At 39.5% G+C, this 20,291-nt stretch overlaps 1 protein-coding gene across 5 annotated transcripts in view; it reads right to left on the bottom strand.

Annotated features, from left to right (window-relative positions):
• Positions 1 to 461: 461 nt before the first annotated feature.
• The window catches only part of LOC129779753 (transcription factor HNF-4 homolog), a 78,882-nt gene continuing 59,052 nt past the window's right edge, over positions 462 to 20,291 (bottom strand). For all 5 annotated transcript variants that reach the window (XM_055787417.1, XM_055787416.1, XM_055787414.1 and 2 more), the window contains exons 5-7: positions 8,536 to 8,635; positions 1,136 to 1,272; positions 462 to 1,074 (exon numbers count right to left, since the gene is read on the bottom strand). In XM_055787417.1, the coding sequence (XP_055643392.1) occupies positions 614 to 1,074; positions 1,136 to 1,272; positions 8,536 to 8,635 (698 nt within the window). In that variant the 3' untranslated portion in view covers positions 462 to 613. The remainder of the gene's footprint in view (positions 1,075 to 1,135; positions 1,273 to 8,535; positions 8,636 to 20,291) is intronic.

Genomic DNA, 20,291 nt, shown 5'->3' with positions numbered 1-20,291 from the left:
AGCGTAAGCTGAATATTGATTCTGACCACTCTACCTGGAGCAGTGAATGCCCGGTTTATAAAATTCAGCGAGAACGACGGAACCAAATGGTAGATTATTCAACATAGCAACCAAAATCCTCTTCACTCAACCAACTGCCTGACTCAACTAACTCGCCGGGATGCATACCATCAAGCACCAAGGAGACCTTCAATCCTCTCATCGCAGTATGAATGTATTCAAACTATTTCACACCAAATAAATGGAAAGTACATATCGTCAAGTAACAATTGTACACTCAATTCAGCGATAGACTGTACGTCAATTGTTTCAACAACAACCGTCAGGCTAATTCCGAAAGGGCCCAAATAAGCATACTTACTGAGGCGAAAAATAATAAATCGTTAAAAATCGTCAAAATGTTTTTGACCCTCATTGTCGGGGTCCTCCCTTGAATGATAGAAAATTAAAACTATGACATAGGAATTTGAAAGTATTATTTTATTGCGCAAGTTACCTATGAAAATAGATTTTTCTTCATTCCCAGTGAGTCAGGAAATTGTAACGTAACAACAATGTATAATAATTCTCTAAGTAATATACCTAAAAATAAATCTACCAAATTATTAACAATTCAATATCCATTAACATCAGGTTCTCGTTTAAAATCTAATTCATTACGACTTAGATGATCATTTAAAGCTAAATTTGTCTGCGACTCGCGATCAGTTGACGATTGCACTGTACGTACTGTGGAAGACGATGGAGAAATATAAGAATTGTTATATATTTCATCTTTTGTTTGGTTCACATAATTTTGAATGTTATTTTCTCTGTGGAAAGTATTAGCGGGTGAAGAAATTTCATAATCACTAATGTCATCATTCAAAATCGGGGCAAGGATGTTGCTACATTCTGTAAGTTGTTCAGGCTGTATTGCATTACAAGTTGACGTTGTCAGCTCATTCTGAGACGAATCAACTGTAGATGGCAATTGTGTATTGTCACAAGACATCATGCGAAGCGGACTGCTGTTGCTATTAGAAAAACTATTCATCGGAGATGTTGGAGATGTCGTATTTTCCATCGTTTCGCCTAAAAACAAATAAGAAAAAATTTGGTAAATAGTACATCTAATAGCGTATTTTGTACAAACCTCCTAGAAGCATTTCTTGCAACAAGCTATCGATATGCGCAACACCAAACATTTTAGCTAGCTCAATTTGCTGCACCATCTGCCAGGTAATCGATTGAAGTATTGGTAACAATAATAAAATCTCCCCGAAGCGACCTCTTAAACAAACAGAAAAACACAATTAGGGCATGATATAGGTGTCAGAGAAAAATAAATTCCTCCCGATTTCCCCTTGGATGATTTTTCGATTTGCAAAAAACTAAAACTTTGAACACATTGCGCCACTCTTCCTTAAGTCCGATTGAGCTGAAATTTTGCATAGGGTGTTTTTTCGAGGTGGTGAACATTTTGTATTTTGTTTTGACGTAGGACTAAGTGTAACCGGAAGATATAGGGGGTGAAATGAAAATCTAGGCACTGAACAAGTAGGAAAAAATGAGCATTTCGAGCATTTCTCAATAGATCGCAAAGGTTTTTGCATCAATTGATAGGAAATATATCTACGCATCTATCATAACGAATAACATTTCATTTTTCTTGAGATAAATAATTGAATAATTGTGAAATATCAAGCATTGTCCAAATGCACTATGTGCCCATTTTTGATTGGTCCATTTTGTGCTCCTCAAATCGTACCGACCAAAACGGGCAACCAGAGCAGCAGCAAAATACAATGAAGCACGATTGGAAAGGAAAAAGAAAAAAAAATGAACGAAACAGTGGTCGCAGTCTCACACATGCGTAATTCTCGAGCCAGCCAGTCAGCTTAAAAATCCGCTGCCGTAACGATCATTCTGGACGGCGAGGGATCGAGTGCCTTTCTCAAGGCAAGAGGGCGGAGGTGGTAGCGCTGGAGAAGAGTAGTAGAGTAGAGTAGTGTTTTCAAAGGGCCTTTCTCAAGGCTAGAGACGAATGAACTGCAAAAGTTTAAAGTCTCTATAATACAAGACCTTCCTTCCTTCCTTCCGTAACGATCAATATCATCGAAACCGTACACCACATCGTTTCGCATCACATCACATAAACAAACCAACACAAGCAGCCATGTCTGGACATGGCAAAGGAGGAAAAGTGAAGGGAAAGGCAAAATAGGTGTATTCGCCAATTGCTCCACAAGGGTAGCTAGGCCGAGCGCGTTAGTACCAGTGCACCAGTCCACCTAGCCGGCGTTATATAGTTTCGGCCGCCGAAGTGATCGAGTTGGCTGGCAAAGCTGGTCGCGACGATAAGAAAACTCGCATTCAGAACAGAATACATTCGGTTCGGTGGACATCAAGACAACAACAGGCAGTTGCAGCGAGTGGCGAGTGGCAAATGCAATCGCAAAACGGCAGCAGGTAGCAGAAAAAAAATGTTTGTTCTTTATACAAACTGCTTTGGTGGCAAATCCAGAACAAGGCGGCATCGAGGGCGTCCGAAATGGTTTTTTATCAAAACCACGAGTACTAAAACACGGCGCTTTTCAGGGCCATTAAACCATCCAAAAAAGAGTTTACGAAATACAGTTCAATGCTTTCTAAAACAATATCCCAAATAATAATAAAACACAAATTGATTTTTTTTTATAATTTGTTTGCCAGGAGATAATTTGTTTGAGTATGAGAATTTGACAGTTGTTCTGAGCTTATTGATGATTGGGGACTTTCCCGATTATTCAATTTTCACCAATTCTTAAATTGCTTCTAGATTGAAAGTACAGTAATTTACATTTAGCTCGACATTTAGCTAATTGGACGGACCTGTAATGCGACATATTTATTTGGACATTTTTGTAAACATAGAGTTCGGGGTCCAAATTATGACTCCACATTGAAAGTCGACACTGTATCACTGTCATCGCAAATGTTCAATTACAGGTTCAATTCGCCTCCAATGCGACACTGAGTGGTGCTTCGGCACGTCGCATTAAATATAAATTAAATTTACTGTACAACATGTCACAACCTGGATGGGAAGAAATTTTCCAACTGTGAAAGCTGTGGCGAGTGGCAAACACAATCGCTAAACAGGGAGGTTTAGCCGAACAAAGATAATTTTGTGATCCTGAAAAGGACCTTTTTTAGCCTGCATCTGAATCCAACGAGCGAACAAATTGTAATCAATGTATTTTTTTGCCATCGCTGCCTTTTAACGCTCATTCGTTCGTCTCGTTGGACTCGCCCCTTTGGCTGAGTCTGCCGATTTGTCTCTATCCTGTGAGCGTATACCGCTAAAGTACAAAACGCGCGGATCCGCTGAAAAATATATCATTCTCTTTCAAACCGTAAATCAGTGTGGTTGTATGGCATCGTTTCACATCACATCGCATCAACGGATTGGTGCCGGAGCACCAGTATTCCTAATAGCGGTTATAGAATTTCGGCCGCCGGAGTGCTCGAGTTGGCTTGCAAAGCTGCTCACGACAATAAGAAAACCCGCCCACAGAACAGAGCACATTCGGTTCGGTGGCAACAACTAGTTTCAGCGAGTGGCAAACGCAATCGCAAAACGGCAGCAGGTAGAAAAAGGAAAAAGTTTGTTTATACACACTGCTTTGGTGGCAAACCAGCCACCGTAAAACACGGCGCTTTTCAGGGCCATTAAACCATTCAAAGAAGAGTTATTAAAAGTTATTCACAATACCAATGCATTCTAAAGTGACATAATATGACATATAATATGAACTGAATTATTTTGTTTATGTTTGTTTTTGAACTTATTGGTGGTTGGGGTCTTTTAAATTGATCATTCAGTTTTCACAAACCCATACATGGTTTCCGAATTAAAAGTGGCTTCAAATTACAACACATTGTACGCAGGATGGCATTAACGAATTTTCTCGGTAGCATGAACTGCTTTCTTTGGTTGATAACTGATGTTGAAAATTGACTGACGTTACAAAATAACTAAGGAGCAACATGATGAGCTATGTATTTCCTGCTGCTCTGTTCTTATTTTAAAGGACTTTGATCCGAAGGTCATCCGTCCCTGTATTCACTGTTGGTTTTTCAGAACGCTCATAGCTCGTTTATTTTTCGACAGATCGTAGAGTTCGTCTCCAAAACCTCAGTTCTTTTTCATTTTTATTTACCTTGTTTGCGGAGACTACAAATCTTACAATTCATTCGTCTCCGAAACCACCTCCGACTCCGACTTCCTCCGACTTGCACTGTGATCACGCGTATTCTAGAGCTTGCCACTCAGAATGCATTCAAGGCGTGTTATTTGGCATAGAAATCTCAACTAAGTACTAATAAAAATGACGCAAGTAATACTACGTTGAGACGGCGAAGTTCCTCTAGGAACGTTAGTGCCATTGAAGAAGAAGAAGAACATGTTCATAAAGAGTAAACAGTAAACTAATCCTTTTTTCAGATAGATAGGTAGGTATTCACGTAGAAGAAAATAAAACAATGTATTTAAAATATATATTTAGCAAAAGCTGTCCCCTTTGTATAGTCCTACGTCACTCCGGTTATGTCCCCGACATTACCCACACGTCTTTTTTTTTGTATTTTGTATAGTTTCTTTTCCCATACATTCATTGGCACCCTAATACACATACTCTTTACAGATACAAACGACACGGGTCGAAGGTTGTGCAGGCCACTGATCATTCACCACGAGCTGAGGATTGTACCGCTCATGACAACTCTACAGGAGCTGATGATTGTGCCGGCCAGTGACCATTATATCTTGGATTCCTCGAGTCGAGACAGACGCACCACGCTAGATATGGGGTACAGACTAGGGGGGCGTTGCTGATTGATGGTCAGCTGCATCCCAATAGGAAGTATCCCGTGTCGGGCACACGTACAGTGCATTGGAGACTATAACATCTCGATTATGACAATACATTGTAATACATTGTTACAAATTACTAACATAGTTTTGGAAATCTCACATTATATACAGTCAAGTATGCTCTTTCAAATGCCATCAACGAATATTTTTTATGTTTGCCCCAGAAAGAATGACAAGCGAATGAAGAGTGCGTATTTTTTGGGAAGAAATATCAATAACTTTTAGTAGAGTTGCGATATTGACAAGTTCTGCATCGAAAAACGTTGGTCTTTGTAAGTTCTAAAAGTCTTCTGCAGACGAATTGCATGTAAAATTTGCAATATAAAAGATAGAGAGAAAAAAAAAATGATGGTGGCCCCAACACAACTTAGTAAAAAATCACTATTTCGGTTTTTTCAAGAGATAGAAAAAACTTTGTTCTAAAAAGTTTTCTCAAATAACTGTGGGAACTATGTTTACCTCTATCTACAAAGATAAGAAAGTTAGAATTGTTATTTGATGGAAAAATTTCAACCCTATTTTTGACAACATCAAAATAAACGCTCTATCATATGCAACAACTTTGTCGAAGACAGTTTTTGTCTAGAGAATAACTGACGAGCTCTAGATGCTAATTTCCACTCAAATGCACCTCCTGGACCATTTTACAATGACACATGTTGAAAAAATTGTTCAAAATATCTTGTATATCCTATAGGCAGGGTTGCCGCATTTAAATCTGTAAAATTTTCTGAAGAAATCTGCATATCTGTATTTCTAACAAAAAAATCTGTATAAAACTTCGTTTTGTTGGTATTGTAAAGCGAAAATATTCGCTCAAAACACGCTGATGAATCTTATCAGAAAGTGTCTTACGAACAACCTAAGGAATCATACAAAAAAATTCATCACGCCTTTTGACATCCAACAGCTGGGACCAAGTTATAGGTCGCAGTTTTGATAACCGGATCACGGAAAACAAATCGCTTTGAAATCTGTTTCACGAGTTCGATATAGAAGTCACGACAAATCGATTTGAAGGTCAGCTTCCAAACTGCATCCCATCCTTCTTCAGCTTCTGCTGCATCGATACCAACGTCAACATTTTCAGACTTCCCCAAGTTACCAAGTTACATGATCAACAATAAAATTCTTCTCTCATTATAATAAAGTTCACAAAATTGAGAACTTTCTGATTGAAAAGTGCAATTGGGGTTATTGATGAGTGATAGAATAAAGTTTGGGAACAGCATAGTCGGTTCAGTCATAGGATCGTTTAAAAAAATCAATATTCGATTGACGGAATGATTATAGTCATTTATAAATGAATAAATTAATAAAATAATTCATAAATTAAGGTATCTATGTATTCACTGTAATAAATTCAAATTTTAAAATTGAATTTAATGAAATCTGTATATTCTGTATATTGGGTTGAGGAAAAAGAAATGTCGTATATTGTCAATATATGGCAACACTTTAACATATCTTGTGTTGTACTTATCGCATCGGGTCATACTATACGGCTATTTAAAGACGACAATCTGTGCTACAAGTGTCGTTTTGACAGTGTTGTGATTGTCCTTTTCAGTCTTGAGTTATAGCGCGTCAAAGATGGAGTCCACCAAGTAAGAAATTCGCCATATTTAACGTTTTTACTACCTGCGAGGTAAAACTGTAACGAAGGCGGCCGAAAAAATTCGTGTAGTTTATGGCCCGATACTGTAACAATTCGCACAGCACAGCTTTGGTTTGATCGATTTCGTTCTGGTGTAGTGGCTGTCGAAGATACACCCCGTACTGGTAGGCCAATCGTCTTGGAAACCGATAAAATCGTTGAAATCATCCAAGTAGACCGGCATGTGAGCACTCGCTCGATTGGCCAGGAACTGGGTATAGACCATAAAACCGTTTGGAACCATTTGCAGAAGAAGATGTTGACTGGTGATGAAAAATGAATTACGTACGACAACCTTAAGCGAAAAAAGTCGTGTTCGAAGCGCGGTGAGCAGGCCCAAACCATCGCCAAGCCTGGATTGATGGCCAGGAAGGTTTTGCTGTGTGTTTGGTGGGATTGGAAGGGAATCATCCACTATGAGCTGCTCAACTATGGTCAGACCCTCAACTCGGTTCTCTACTCTACTACAAGTAAGAAATTCGCCATATTTTACGTTTTTACTACCTGCGAGGTAAAACTGTAACGAAGGCGGCCGAAAAAATTTGTGAAGTAGATGGATTTAGACCGAATCAACGCCTGCGATGCACTGCTGAAACGGAACGAACTCGACCCATTTTTGAAGAAGTGGTGATGAAAAATGGATCACGTACGACAACCTTAAGCGAAGAAAGTCGTGGTCGAAGCGCGGTGAGCAGGCCCAAACCATCGCCAAGCCTGGATTGATGGCCAGGAAGGTTTTGCTGTGTGTTTGGTGGGATTGGAAGGGAATCATCCACTATGAGCTGCTCAACTATGGTCAGACCCTCAACTCGGTTCTCTACTGTGGACAGCTTGACCGTTTGAAGCATGCGATTGACCAGAAGCGGCCAGAAATGATCAATAGGAATGGTGTTGTTTTCCACCAGGACAACGCTCGGCCTCACACATCTTTGATGACCCGCCAGGAGCTACGGGAGCTCGGATGGGATGTCCTATTGCACCCACCCTATAGTCCGGATCTGGCTCCAAGTGATTATCATCTCATCAAAATCTGTAATTCTGTATATACAGATTCTGTATCTGAAATTTGGCAGAAAAATCTGTGAAATACAAAATATTCTGTATATATGGCAACCCTGCTTACAGGTCGAATTCTTTTCATCCCACGACTGACACTTTTCCATCACCTGCTAGTTGTCATAGGTTGCAATGTTGTGTAAGGTAATTTTCAATGTCGCTTACGTAGAAATAAAGCAAGTTATATAACATGTTATTCAATACAAATAACAGACCTCAAAAGTGTAATTTGTCCGACAGGACCTCTTTTGAAACTGTATCAAAAACCCCATTTATGTACAAGAATACCGCAATCATTCGCTTTTTTTCTGCGTAAGTCATTTGAAATTCTGAAGAAAGCAACGTAAGACAATTATCCATCTCTTTGTCCCTGCGGAATCCATATTGTGTATCTGAGAGTCGACCATTTGTTTCAACTCATCAATCAAGGCGATCAAAGGAACAAGATCATTCTCTCCGACAATTTGCGTATACAAGACAGCATCGGATAATTCAATAAATAATAATTGCTTCGAAATACGAAAAACCGTTTTCAAAACTCCAATAAATTCTGTACAACATTAATTTGTTGCTTTGATGAAACATCATTTATTTAATTTTTTACATCGATTTAATAAAAGTGCCAAAAACAGTTGTTTTGTTTTTTGTTTTGAAAAACCCTCTGTAATTTTACGAATGTTGCAGTAAGTTCTGATGTTAGTAAGTAAATTTTCAGCCTAGTCCCCAAAACTCCTGTAAACGATTCATATTGATAAGTTTAGTCATTTTGTTTAGTTAATCGATCAAAGTATTGAGTAAATTAGAGGAACACTTCATCGCAAATTATAGAATAAGTACAAAATGCTACGCGTACCCTTAGAATGAACTTTTTGTAACCTTCGTTTTCCTGCATTTGTCAACCCTTCTATTATATCTCTGTACTTACCGAGAATCATATTGCTTATCCGAAACATAATCCTCCAAATTGTTCAAAACTTGATGCCTCAAACTTTTTATTTTCTGCGGTTGATTAAGGCCTCTTACATCTGCAATTAATACATTATTTTATAAATAATAACACAATAAAAATAACATTCTTAATATCAAATATTGGGTTGCCTGGATAGATCGTGCTGCTACGGATGTCAAAATCAAGGAGTTGAGCATACGGTACACGACGCATTGATTAGTAGACTCACTACAGATATCTGAATTGTTCGTGAGCGTCTGGTTAAGCTTGAGATCGTATATATGTATAGGTTCCACACAATTTGATAAAAAAAAACATTTAATGGATCGCATCTCCATCCGCAACACGCCCTATAAATGTAACTAAAATAAGTCGTGTTTTAGGGAAAATCATGACGAACAATGAAATATAGGGGGGAGCCTAATTGATTGCGTTTCCGCTAATAAGCGAACGATCATGAGCTCATAACTCAGGGCTCCTCAACTGACCATCTTTGTGTGTTATTCTTGCTACTATGTCCACGCAACAATCATCATGTTGCAGAGATCCCAGTCGCTTACCGCTCACTTTTTCGGTCTGCTACATCGGTAATTTTTTTTTATTTTATTGTCGTCAATCTAAATTGTAGACCGATACATTCTTAATACTACTTAAAACTACTTACTTAAAACTAAAAATCTAAAGAGAGCTGGCTGGATAATTTATTCGTTTAATTTAAAAGACGATTTTAACAAGTTACAGAATCAATTTTTTTTTTATTTATTTATTTCGTCAAACCAGCGTAGGCTAAATATGCTGCCCAAATATTACAGTGAAATTTAACGATATCTTATGCTATTCAGATAGTCTTTGAGCATTGATCTTGACATGGTTACATCAATTGTTTCACTGTGTTCGTTACAGAGGCTCATCATACGATTAATAGGACTATATTTGGTATAATTCGATCTTCGATAATCTATGTAAAAAATGTTAGGGTTTCTCAGGTTCCTAATCGGTGCGTAAAAATTCAGGTTTCCTAATATTTCTTCTGAGTCCACTCGTTGTGATATGATATCAATAATAAATAGAATCATGGCAGAGTTCCGACGTTCTTTTGGGCTTTTAATATTGATTAGCATACAGCGTGCTTCATATGGAGGTAGATGATATGAAGACCAGCCTAGTTTACGAAGTGCAAATAACAGAAATTGTTTTTGTACAGATTCAATTCTGTCTTCGTGTGAAGTTATGTAGGGGGACCATACAATACTACAGTATTCGAGAATTGATCTGACGTATGTAATATACAATGTTTTTATTGTGTACGGATCGTGGAAATGGTAACTAAAGCATTTAATGAAGCTCAACATATTATTTGCTCTATGGATGATTGTATTATAATGATCCACGAAGGTTAGTTTCGAATCTAAGATCACACCTAAATCTCTTACTCGTTGACATCTACTGATGGGTTGATTACCCAGTATAACACCATTGTTCAATGGTGTTCTTCTTCTTGTAAAAGTAATCAAAGTGCATTTCCTAACATTGAGCTGTAATAAACTCTTAGTGCACCAATTATAAACTATGTCAACTTCATTTTTGAATGTTTGAGAGTCTTCTTCATTCTTTATTTCCATATACAGTTTCATATCATCTGCGTAGCACTATTAACACTAGATTGCTCAAGCAAGTCATTTTAACTGCTTTTTAATTTCAATTAGGAGAGCTGTTATGTATATAATGGCACAGTTTCTTAGAATATTGTGACTTTTTACACAACATATAACTGTGTTTATTAATAATTGTAGTTACCTCCTCCCTCCTTCATTTCCGGAGATATATATGTGTTATACCTATATAACCCAAAAGCAGTCATTTTTACTGCTTGAGGAATTTTAAATAATAAAATGACTTTTATTACTGAATTTAGTAAATTTCGTATATGGCCAGTTTCGGCATTGTATTGGAAAGCAGTTTTAATTTTTTTGACGTAGAACTACGTCTTTCATTAAGGGTGCCAAATCAGAAAACAGGTTTTTATGAAATAAAGTTAACGTTAATAACTATTTTTGACGCGAACGGATTTTGACGATTTACATACTAAACGATTCGGAAATTCCCTAAGATTTGTTTAATATGCCATACATTCGAATTCCCTGGTTTGTAAATGGTTAAAATTCATGAAAACTTTAAGCGTTTCCATTTTCCCATACATTTGTTCTGTCCATTTTTGTGCTTTCCCGAACAGAGCTGTTAATAACGAGCAACGAAGGGGAAATCGTAGGATTTAAAGTCTCCGTGAACAAAGGAAAAAAGAAGAATGAAGGAGAACACTTGCCTAGAGTATAAACAGTGGATCTCGCTGAGGCAAACTTTCATTCATTCGTTGATCTTCTCTCGTGCTGATCGGTCGCACTTTGGAGAGCTCATGATTTTTACAAACTTATTACCGTTAGTTCGTACTTCGTCGTGTTCTTTTTCGCACGTTGCTTCCGGCAAGTGCATTTACCCACGATATGGGGAAACCACGCTCTAGTAAAGAGCAACCAAATGCTGCGAAGCGGACCCGTTCTCAAGCGGAATTGGGCGATGAGCCGGCTGAAGGAGTGCAAAAATTGCTTTCAAACAACAAGTTTGCAGCGCTTCCAGTGGAAGATAGCGGGAGTACTACGAAAAAGGAGAAAATGCCTCCATTTTACACTAAAGGCTTCCCGGATAAATTCCGAGAAGAAATGAAGCTGCTCATTTCCAAGGGTCTGCAAGCAAAGTATAGTTTGTGCACCGACGGTTATAAAATTATGGTACCGGGAGTGAAACATTACAATGCCGTTCAGGAATACCTCAAGAGGAAAAAAGTGGAGTATTTCACTCACGATATTGCGGCAAACAAGCCGTTTAAAATTGTGCTAAGGGGATTACCGGACATGGAAATAAAAGAAGTGCAGGACGGCTTAGTTGAGTGTAATTTAAAGGTGTTGGCCGTACATAAAATCAACCGTCGCAACAAAAATATTACCTGCCGGGACCAACTGTACCTGATTCATTTAGAGCGTGGCTCAATCAACTTGGCTGGGCTGAACGAAATAAAAGATATTGATCACACAATCGTCAAATGGGAGCGTTACAAACCCATCCATCGTGATGTCACTCAGTGCACAAATTGTCTCAATTTTGGACATGGTGCCAAAAATTGTTTTGTTCAAAGCCGATGCAATTCTTGCGGAGGCAATCATCATACGAATGAATGCATAAAGGAGGATGCAACCACTAAGTGCGTACATTGCGGAGAAGATCACCCGTCAACCATTCGCCAATGCCTAAAGCGAGCAGAGTTCATTGAGAAGCGGAAGAAAGCGTCTGCTAATAATAATCGCAACATGAGAAATTCGCAGAACCACCGAATGGATGTACCACCACATTCCCATTCACGGAGAAATATTCCAGTATTGACGCCTCTTCCGCTTCCCACAGCGAGCAGAAGCAGCATGATCACACCATCAAACCGTGGGGATAACATGTCGGCCCAGTCAACATCGCGAACGATTGGAAGCCCCCCTGGAGTGCTAAGCTTTGCCCAGGTAGTAGCAGGCAAAAACCAAACAACAAAGACAGAGTCCGATGTTCTGTACACCCCGGAACAAATGAGTGCCCTCCTCGCCGAGTTCACACGACTTTTACGTGCCTGTAAAACAAAACAGGACCAAGTCACAATGATGATGGACTTTGCTTACAAATATGGACAGCCATCACCTTAGGATCATCACCTGGAATGCCTGCTCCCTTGCAGCAAAACAGTTGGAGCTTGCAGAGTTTCTTCGAAACAATAAAATTGATATCGCAGCCATCACTGAAACTCATCTTAAGCCGAATAAAAACTTCAACCTTCCTAATTATTCCGTTATTCGGCTGGATCGCACTAGTTCACGTGGGGGCGGTGTCGCTATAGCAGTGAGGCGAGGCTTAAGGTTCCTCACAATGAAGAGTTTCAACCTCAAAATTATTGAGGCCATCGGCATCGAAATAACAACAACAACTGGGCCAATTAACATCATTTCAGCGTACTGTCCCCGCCAAGTGAATGAAAGAGATGGCTCTAGTCTGCAGTTTAGAAGAGATTTCATCGCGCTTACCCGGAACAGAGGAAAATTCGTCTTGGCTGGTGATTTGAACGCCAAACATGAAGCCTGGGGGAACCTCCGGCGAAATATAAACGGTAGAATCATATTCAACGATCTTCCTTGTGGGCACTACAACATCCTGAGCCCCGAGGAAGCAACGTACGTTTCCCCCGCCGGAGCTCCATCCATCCTTGACATCTTCGTCACCAACATGATGAACATTCAGCAGCCGATGGTGGTGCACGACCTGAGCAGCGACCATTATCCGGTGGTGCTAATTCTAGGTGAACAGGTGATTCCTAGGAGTCTGCAGCGTAGGAACTACCATCGTGCCAACTGGTCAGGCTTTCAGCGAACGGTCGACGCTGAAGTGCAATTCAACCATCCTTTGCAGTGCCCAGAAGACATAGACAATTCGCTGGGTATTGTTGAAGAGGCATTACGCAAAGCACGAGAGCAGCACATCCCACTTGTTCCGAGTGTAAGTAGTCTTCTCGAAATTGACGATATTACTAAATATCTTATAAGACTAAGGAATATTTTCCGGAGGCAGTTCCAGCGAACTTACCTCCAGGAAAAGAAGCTGTTGGCGAATCAGCTTTCCAGAGTGATCCAGGCCAGAATCTTGGACCTCAAAAATAAAAATTTTTCACAAAAATTGAGTCAACTCCCATCCTATTCCCGTCCCTTCTGGAAATTATCCAAAATACTCAAGACCAAACCCAAACCAATCCCACCCTTAATTCCTAGTTCTCCTGGTCCTGATCTCCTTATTACCCCCGCAGAGAAAGCTAATGCACTGGGCCATCATTTCTGTACCTCACATAGTCTAGGGCATACCATGCTTAGTCCCAGAGAAGCTGATGTCGCGGAAGCCGTGGCTGAAGTAGATCGGGCTCAAATAACTTTGGATGACGAGCAGAGAGTAACTGCTGAGGAGGTTGAAGCTAAAATAAAAACTTCAAAAAATATGAAGGCCCCCGGCTTCGATAACATCTTCAACCTGGAGCTAAAGCATGTTAGCTCCAGGTTGTATCAACATATCGCATCAATTTTGAATCGATGCTTACAACTTGGCTACTTCCCCTCGCGGTGGAAGTCAGCTAAAGTTGTACCTATCCTGAAGCCGGGGAAAATACCAACATCAGCTGAGAGCTATCGCCCAATCAGCTTACTATCTGCTCTCTCCAAGGTTTTTGAAAAACTGATTAGCTCCAGGCTCACGGTTTTCGCCATCCGAAACAATATTTTCCCTGACGAGCAATTCGGATTCAGGAATGGTAGATCGACAATCCATCAGCTGGTTAGGGTAACAAACACCATTAGGCGGAACAAATCAGTTGCCAAAACAACAGCAATGGCATTGTTGGATGTCGAAAAGGCATTCGACAATGTCTGGCATGATGGTCTGGTTTTTAAGCTGCATCAGCGACATTTTCCAGTGTTCCGGATTAAACTAATCAGGAACTACCTTTCAGACAGAACATTCAGGGTCTCGCTGAATAATATTTGTTCAGATGAATTGAATATCATTGCAGGGGTGCCCCAAGGCAGCATCCTGGGTCCTTTGCTATTTAATATATATACGTCAGATATTCCTCCCTTACCAGGCGATGGCCAGTTGTCTCTGTTCGCAGATGATACGGCCATTGTCTATAAGGGACGAATAACACGTGCTCTGACAGCAAAACTTCAGCGGGGCCTAGATGTCCTGTCTGAGTATTATAACACCTGGAAGATTCGCGTGAATGCGGCTAAAACCCAGACCATTATATTTCCATATTGTAAATCCCCACGACTTGTTCCGCCTGATGACCTCAGGATCAGCTTGGGAAACAATGCCTTGGATTGGTCAAACGAGGTAACTTATCTTGGTGTCACCTTAGACAGCAAGCTGTTATTCAGACAACATATTGATAAAATCGTGACTAAGTGTGGTATAATGATAAGATCATTATACCCACTCATAAATAGAAAGTCCACTCTGTGTCTGAGTAACAAACTTGCTGTCTACAAACAAATCATTTATCCGGTGATTGAGTATGGTATGCCGATCTGGAGCAGCTGCGCCCAGTCGCATCAGCTTAAGCTCCAGCGAATCCAAAACAAACTCCTTAGAATGATACTCAACCTTCCTCCCTGGACAAGAACATCAGAGGTCCATGATCTGGCTGGGATTGAAACACTGGAAAGTAGATTCGCCACCAAATTAAATAAGTTTCGAGAAGACTGCTTGCACTCTGAACATACTATTATCAACAACCTTTATAGGTAATTAGACTAGGTTAAGTAGGATATTAAATTTTATGTAGGTTATCAAATTTATATTTACAATCAACAAAACTACTCAGTAGTGTAATGAAAACAAAAAAAATATGCGATGTGCTTAACTTACAACTAATTTCCAATCTAACAGTACCAGAGTTGAAAAGCAAACAAGCTAAATCACTTACAATGTAAAAAGAATATATATATATATATATATATATATATATATATATATATATATATATATATATATATATATATATATATATATAGATCTAAATGTTTATAAATAAAATGAATTTAATGCAAAAAAAAAGGCAAACTTTCATTCGGCATCGGACTGTTGAGCAATCCAGTTCACTTTGCCTTCGCTGCGCTTCGATCTAAGATTGGACCCCACCTGTGGTAATCCAACTTGGATATCGTCGTGTGGTTTTTTTCAGTTCGTTTTTGGCGTTATTCATATCGTGTGTTTTTCTTTCCGCGTCATAAATTGGACGCTTCGCATAGTGTGTGATGAGCAAGAAGAAGATGAAGGCAGGCTCGAGTCCTGCAAAAAACGAACGCATTGCCAGAAGCAAAAAAAAATTCGAGGCAAGCGTCATCTAATGCTGCACGCGATGTTGGTGCAGCGAAAAGAGCTCGCACTGAACTGAGCCTTCGCGAGTGTGACACTGCATCGAACAACAGCGAAGTAGGCGTTTTCGGCGCGTCGGTCGAAAATGTAAACGCCGTTACCCAGACAGCAATCAAAATCAAGCTCCCCCCGCTGGTGGTGAATGCGGTCGCTCTTGACAAACTCATCAGCGAATTCGCATCGATGGGTGTTAAAGCAGAGAACAAGCTGTGTGGCATAATTCAGTCTTTTTCCAAGCTGTTAACATTGTTTGTTTTCCGTCATCATAAGGGCTTCGTTGGTGCCTTTGAGAATGCATCAATGCATTAAACTAACGTTATGGCGAAGCAGGCGTTAATGTTGAGCGCCAAAAAAATATTTGGGGTTGTTATTAACAAAAAAGAGTTTATTTCGCTTGTTTAGTCACCAAGAAAGTAAATGTCGTTCTGGAATTTTGTATGTGGTTAGATTTCGCTTGCCAGTAGCAAAACCTCCTCCGCTAAGAGTGACAGCTGCGCATCCCTCGAGCATGAGAAAGTAATGGAACTTTTTTCGAGGCCAGTAATATTAACATAAGCGTTTCTTTTGAGAATAGCGTAAAATGATGAGAAGTGTTTATATTCCTAGTAGTATCAAGCCACCAATGTATGGCGACTTATATAAAATAACAGTGTAGTTCTACGTCAACAATGCGGTCGTATCTTGGACACAACCTCCTTTCATTTTTTATTACCGTCACATGATAACATACAAGTACATGATAAATTGTCACTTTGGGCGTATACTTGATAAGTTGCAGTTTCTCAAAAATCTAAAGTAGTAATTGTTATTCGAATTTTTATGCAGTAATACTTGTTCTAACAAGTTGTTTATTTCATTTCTTTTGAGGCCTAAATGCAGGAAATAAATGTTGAATAAAAATGAGTTATTGGAAAAGTGAACGAAAATAAGTGAAGAATGCTTCGATGTACTGTAGAATTAGATGCAATAAATTCTGTAAATTCCATCATGTGGAGATGAGGCAGATTTTGTTCGAAGTGAAACATCTGACACTGAACATAACGATGAGGAGTCGATTACCAATGATGAAAATGAAAATGTCATCAATACATCCGGGAAAAGGTGTAGGGTGCTTAGCAGTGCGGACTCTGATGAAGAAACAGAAAACACTTTCCAGGAGACCGGAACAGATGTGTGGTCAAAATTTGACGAATCTGGTGTTCCTGGAAGGTTACCATCTACTTGTATTTTCAAGGGTATGAAAGGGCCAACAGGTAACGCAAAATCCTGCATCATGGCAGATGGTCTTATCTCGTTGGTAATAAATAACAATATTATCAAGCATATAAAAAAAACGCACAAATGTAGATGTTGCAATTTTGAGAAATGATTGAACAACAAAGTTATCGGAAATATGTTCATTTACTGGGATTTTATATGCCTGTGGAGCTTTGAGAATATTGAGAATAGTCAAGTTTGCTATCAACCAGGGCAAAATATTACAGTTGACAAGCAATTATTTACGACAAAAACTAGATGCAGATATACTGTGAAAATCTAGTAAACTCAATAAATTTGGCATACAATCGGAATGAATGTTTCGAATGGTTTTTCTTATTTGGGGAAATATCATCAATGCTTCTCAGTGAAGACGTTGTTCTGAACTTGTCAAGCCATTAACATGAAATATCACGAGCAATTTCATTGACAAAAAAGCAATGCTAGTTGGAACCATTAGAGGAAACAAAAGGGAACTATCCAAATCAGCTTATCAAACGGAAGATAACATGCCTCGTTTTTCAACTCTGTTATTTTAATCAGAAAACTGTGTTCTTACAGTATATAAAAGCGGAGCTTTTACTAAATAAAAGTGTAGATTCTAGATTCTAAGCATGAAAATGTGAAAATTTATAGAAATAATAAAAAACACATGAAAATATTTCCACCTTCATTTTCAAAAAAATACATAAATGGTCCAAAAATGATTTTTTAAGTAAAATAATTTATTTATTGTTGATATTCACCAATAACTTGTTATGTAACTGTAAACGATGTAACAAATATTGAAAATAAATTTTAAATGAACGAGGCCGACTGATTTGGCGTGGAATTGCTCTATTTCTAAAAAAAATGAAATCGCCATAAAAACCGGCAAAAAAGTAATTTTCATTTTCTAACGGACGCCATTTTATCAAAACAAAAAATAGCGGCATCTTTAATGATTCAGAATCTGTTCGATTTCTTTGTTTATGATAACCAGAAGGACTGTAATCGTGTACGCAACCGCGCAATTTTTTTAAACTCCCTCACTTCAGCAGCTTGTAACTATTCTAATTTTGAATATTTTTTTCCGTTTAGTTCTTGTTGTCTTATTAAAAGATAAATAAACAAGTAATGAAATAATGGATAAAAAAAAATTCTATGTTTCATAGGTTCAGAGATCGAAGGAAAGTCCGAAATAAATGCAATCATAGTAGCGTTGTTGTTAGTAGCTAAGAGATAGAATAAAATTTTCATTCCATTGCAAGCATTCAACTGAACAAGTCGTTTTATTCATTTGTTCTGCAATAGGTTATAGGCCCAGACAAATGGCCATAACCGGAAGTTAGGAAGCAGTTTTATTTTAACTGAAGAATCTCAAAAAGTGTATCAAGTAAGAAGTAGTTTCCGAAGAAATCCGAAGTCAAGATGTCGCGGAACAATCCTGGTATCGGAGATGGGGGGAACGAAGCTGCAGCTGGACCAAGAAGCATTCGAGTTGGCGGAGGTTCCGTGATGTTGCCGGCCATTGAAAAGCTACGGGGAAGGGAAAATTTCACGACGTGGGCGTTCGCGATGCGAATGATTTTGATCCCGGTGTCGAGGAAAGTGGCTTGTACAGAGTCAATCGATTGGAGAAGTCATTTCTGGTAAAGGAAATTGAACTTTGGCATCGACGTCTTTTACATCTCCACGAAGGTGGGCTGAAGAAAATGAAACGGATTGCGGACGAAATCGATTTTCAAGCCGGAACGTTGAGGAATTATGTAGCCTGTCTGGAGGGCAAACATGCGAGGCGCTCGTTCCCTAGCAGCGAGTCACGAGCTGAAGGGCTGTTGGAGTTGATACAATCCAACATTTGTGGTCCAGTAGAGATTCCGTCGCTGGGTGGAGGTCGTTATTTTATGACATTTTTGGACATTTTTTATTTTTTGAAACGCTAAAATCAAGCACTGGGGGCGTTCAAATCATTCATAGCCAACGCGGAGGGAAAAACGGATAAGGAGCTGAAATCCTGCCTTCAGACAACGGAAATAAATATGTGAATGCTGATTTCCGAATGCTGTTGGAGTCGGTACAATTTGTACATCCACCAAATGGATGCAGTCACAGCTTTTGTTCAGGGCGAGCTGAAGGAGGAGGAGATTTGTATGCTTCAGTCAGAAGGGTTCGCAGCGGGAAACGGAAAAGTGTGCAGACTCAAGAAGGCACTGTATGGCCTGAAGCAGTCTATCCGCGTATGGAACGCGCAATTGAATGAGGTGCTACATGAGTTCGGACTGAGCGGTCGAGTGTAGATGCCTGCTAGTACTGTTGTGTTCACGGAGATAAAATGATGACCGTCTACGCGGACGACCTCATGATTTTTACAAACTATCGGAAGCGTTGGTGTTGAGATGGAATCAGATGGGGAACGATTCGAAGTGGTTGAGAAACTCGTATATCTTGACACGCTCGTGACATGTGATAACAATGCAACTTCTAGGAGGACTTTCTACGGACTACGTAGCCAGCTGAAATCCCTTAACCTGCAGACTCGCACGAAACTAACGCTGCATAGAACGCTGATCTTCCCGACTGCCTTTCACGTGAGTACCGGTGAAGAAGGCTGATCTTCACGGCTGCCACGAAAGTAAGTAAGTTCCACACAAGCATATAAGAGCCTGCGCAGCTTAGATGACCGCATACTATTTTATAAACAGAGTAAAGTTGAGAGGTATAAAGTTACTTCCCTTCCCTTATCGATGTGTTGCTGTGGAGCTGAAGCTTGACCAATTTCGTAAATGGTTCGAAACAATTCGACGAAGAGGTTTACAGGAGTAGCAGTGTCAGAGAAATATTGACTACAGCAGCCACAAAGATTCTATGATTCCGTAAATTCGAAAGTAAATTTCATGTAAACCATCATAGTAGGCTTCACTTAACAGCACAGTATACTTATCTTGGATTATTTGATATATGATGTCGCAGAAGGCAAAGAACGCTGCATCAATGTCAGGAAGGTCAAGAAATTCTGTTCAATCCATACGACGTTGTAATCACTTCGTGTGAAGTCATAATCGCCGCGAGCTGTACACATTGATTTGCTTAAGACAAGCAGACAAGAAAGACTCGACAAGCGCATGTTTTTGTTCAGACGATGCTCTAAATGGTAAATGGTCGTCAATGTCTTCGCCGAATTTCCACAATAGATTTGGTTACGATAACCCACGACAATAGTTGAATCCTGTGGATTCAAACGAGCGTGAAGGTTCTCGGTTGAATAGATTTCCTTCACGCGAAGGTACAAATCTGGGAAGGCTTCTACCCAGATATTTTGGACGGTTAGATATTTTTCGTCCCAACGTATCAGGCCTCAGCCAAGACGCCACTCAGCCGGTAACAGCAAGTGCACTTGTTCTCGACCAATTAGGGATCCACTTGCAAGTAGCCGGATTAACACAATGTTGTAAATAGGGAAAATTTAATGGAATAACAAGACTAAA

Source organism: Toxorhynchites rutilus, chromosome 3 (genome assembly GCF_029784135.1).
Source record: "Toxorhynchites rutilus septentrionalis strain SRP chromosome 3, ASM2978413v1, whole genome shotgun sequence".
NCBI lineage: Eukaryota > Metazoa > Arthropoda > Insecta > Diptera > Culicidae > Toxorhynchites > Toxorhynchites rutilus.
Note: the sequence above shows the minus strand (reverse complement) of the source record. Positions and strands in the feature narration are given on the sequence as shown.